At 45.1% G+C, this 2500-nt stretch overlaps 1 protein-coding gene and 1 long non-coding RNA gene across 4 annotated transcripts in view; one reads left to right on the plus strand and one right to left on the minus strand.

The window, feature by feature from the left end:
* Positions 1-2500, plus strand: part of LOC149979522 (uncharacterized) — a 375171-nt gene that overhangs the window by 145489 nt on the left and 227182 nt on the right. The window lies entirely within an intron of this gene.
* sema5a (sema domain, seven thrombospondin repeats (type 1 and type 1-like), transmembrane domain (TM) and short cytoplasmic domain, (semaphorin) 5A) overlaps positions 1-2500 on the minus strand; it is a 191793-nt gene that overhangs the window by 136113 nt on the left and 53180 nt on the right. For both annotated transcript variants that reach the window (XM_036935136.2, XM_021620458.3), the window contains one exon: positions 782-1008. In XM_036935136.2, the coding sequence (XP_036791031.2) occupies positions 782-947 (166 nt within the window). In that variant the 5' untranslated portion in view covers positions 948-1008. The remainder of the gene's footprint in view (positions 1-781; positions 1009-2500) is intronic.

Raw genomic sequence — 2500 nt, forward strand, 5'->3', positions numbered from 1 at the left:
TCTCTTCTACCCCTCCACTCTTCTCCTCTACCCCCTCCCCTCTTCTCCTCTTTATCTGTGTTCAGTGTTCATATCTGATTAGTAACCAAACTGTTTCCATACTTTATTAAGACCACTGCATTTCCATGACTTCAGCAGGAACTGTGTGTTTGGACTGGAACATTAGGGAACACAAACTGTTGACCTCAGGTGACAATGCTAGTGTGTGGGTTGGTCACCCCAACTCCCAAGGAGACTCACAGAGGACAGCAGATAGCATTAGCCAGACCGTTAGTCATCGTCCTCACACTCAATAGACTGAGTGCTGAAGGCAACCCAACTAACCATGAGCTAACAGAGGAGACTATGGTGTGTGTGTGTGTGTGTGTGTGTGTGTGTGTGTGTGTGTGTGTGTGTGTGTGTGTGTGTGTGTGTGTGTGTGTGTGTGTGTGAGAGTGTGTGAGTGAGTGTGTGGTGACCTTGCCCTTTCGCTCAATTACACCCTAGACAGAGAGCTATATGATTAGCTGACAGTCTCTGCTAGGATGGAATAGGCGCAGTGGCATTTGGCTGGTATGTTGTTAGTGGAGAGAACTGAATTAATTTCTATCCATGTTTTCGTCTGGTGAAGGTTTATAGTATTATTTATGGCTGAACTGCTCCATAAAATATGTTCTTTAATGCAGGAAATATAAAAAATGTTATTAGATTACAGGAAACACTGAATAACAAAATATGAGCTTTCACGACGGAAAGGGAATGAGTGTGTGCATGACTGTGAGTGTGTGAGTGTGTGACCTACCTGTGTGTGAGATGAGGGGGTGTTCTGCCCGGTGACAGGGCGACTCAGGCAGCAGCACCGGCCCTCTCCTGCCAACCACGCCCCCAGCCCACAGGACCAGCATGCAGTGCAGCAGCAGCACCGCATGCCGGGAAAGGGAGAGGCGACCCACGGGGGGCGGAGCCATGGGAAGGTGGGGCGTCGGTTACTTCCTGTTGGGCCGTGAGCTAATCGCATTAGAGACACGCCTGTAGAGAGAGAGAAGCAACAGAAGTTACTTTAGTTTGCTTGCAAAAAAGTCTTTCTGAGGCAGAGAGAAAGACGGAGCTGTGAATTTCAGCTGGTAATAATTGGAACTCTTAATAAACCACGAGAGAGTGAGGAAGAGACAGAAAGAGAGCAGGGGAGAATAAAAGAAAGGAGGAGAGATAAGACCAAAGAAAAAGCAGAGAGCGAAGATAGAAAGTGCTAGAGAAAGGAGAAAGGGAGATAAAGAGAGAGATATGGTTCTAGTGTCAGATTCATGCAGAGCTGAGGCAGCTGCTGTCACATTCACCCTGATGGCCCCTGAACTGTAACCTCTGACCCCTAACACATGAATCAGATCTGCATGCCCTCACACAGCATGAGCGTGCGTGTGTGTGTGTGTACACATGACCTTGGTGTGGGACACACTACTCCTCATGGGACCCGTTTAAACGTGGATCCCATAAAAACACATTCACTTCAGCTCCAAATGGAAGTGTTTAAAGGTACATGCATGGCTATTCCGACTCCATGGTCTTGGCATCATGTAGAGAAATATGTCTCTTTTGAAGGAAAGCTTGATGGTGGAATGTACAGCACTCTTGACTTTCTAATGTAAATCACCTGTCAAATACTGCCAGTCAAGACCACTGTCTTTAGCAATTCTTTCCTCCCCTTTTCCATAGAAATAATATCCTCATGGCTTTTAGCTTGTCTCCCCTTTAGTGAGCATATTTCCTCAACTCTATATAATAAAAATGTCCAAATGTAATTTTTCTTTAGTTACGTTTTCCTACCCTTTTGACAGCCTAAATATCATTTCCCTAAAGGAAGGTTTACCTATTCTATCAGAAACTGTCAGGAAGCCTTTAACTTCAGTAATATTTACCCATTCTAGCATTTTTCTGGATTGATGTTTTCCCCTTTTCTGACAGTCTGCACATCATTTGTCATAAAAATTCCAAAGAGTTGGGAAAACCTGCAGTCAATTATCTCAAGGCCTGAATTCATAATGTCACCAACATGACAATCTGCTCATAGACATGGTATTGACTGACTGCACGATTCCAAGTCAGATCTACTGGACTGACTGAGTGCTGTGTGCGTGTGTGTGTGTGTGTGTGTGTGTGTGTGTGTGTGTGTGTGTGTGTGTGTGTGTTTGCTGATGCTATCTGTTAGGTGGAGGCCAGAGTACGACTGACACACACACACACACACACACACACCCTTATACATTGCTGAGGCCGCCATGATTTACAGTGGGTGGACGGACAAATCAACCAGCAGCATTGTAAGAGATGTATACAGTAATAATACAACCCAGTCTAAATCATTTTTATCCAGGGCGATTGTGTAAACCCGTTCTTGATCTCTCCCAACAACACACAACCATAACTTGTACACTGCTTTTCAATGGCATCATCTTCTGCATAATACTCCTGGAGTAGCACCGCATTAGAGGCCACACACAGTGTTCCTCCCTAAACAAGATGA

The sequence above is a fragment of the Oncorhynchus mykiss genome, chromosome 11 (genome assembly GCF_057628025.1).
Source record: "Oncorhynchus mykiss isolate SJ-2025 chromosome 11, ASM5762802v1, whole genome shotgun sequence".
Taxonomy (NCBI): Eukaryota; Metazoa; Chordata; class Actinopteri; order Salmoniformes; family Salmonidae; genus Oncorhynchus; species Oncorhynchus mykiss.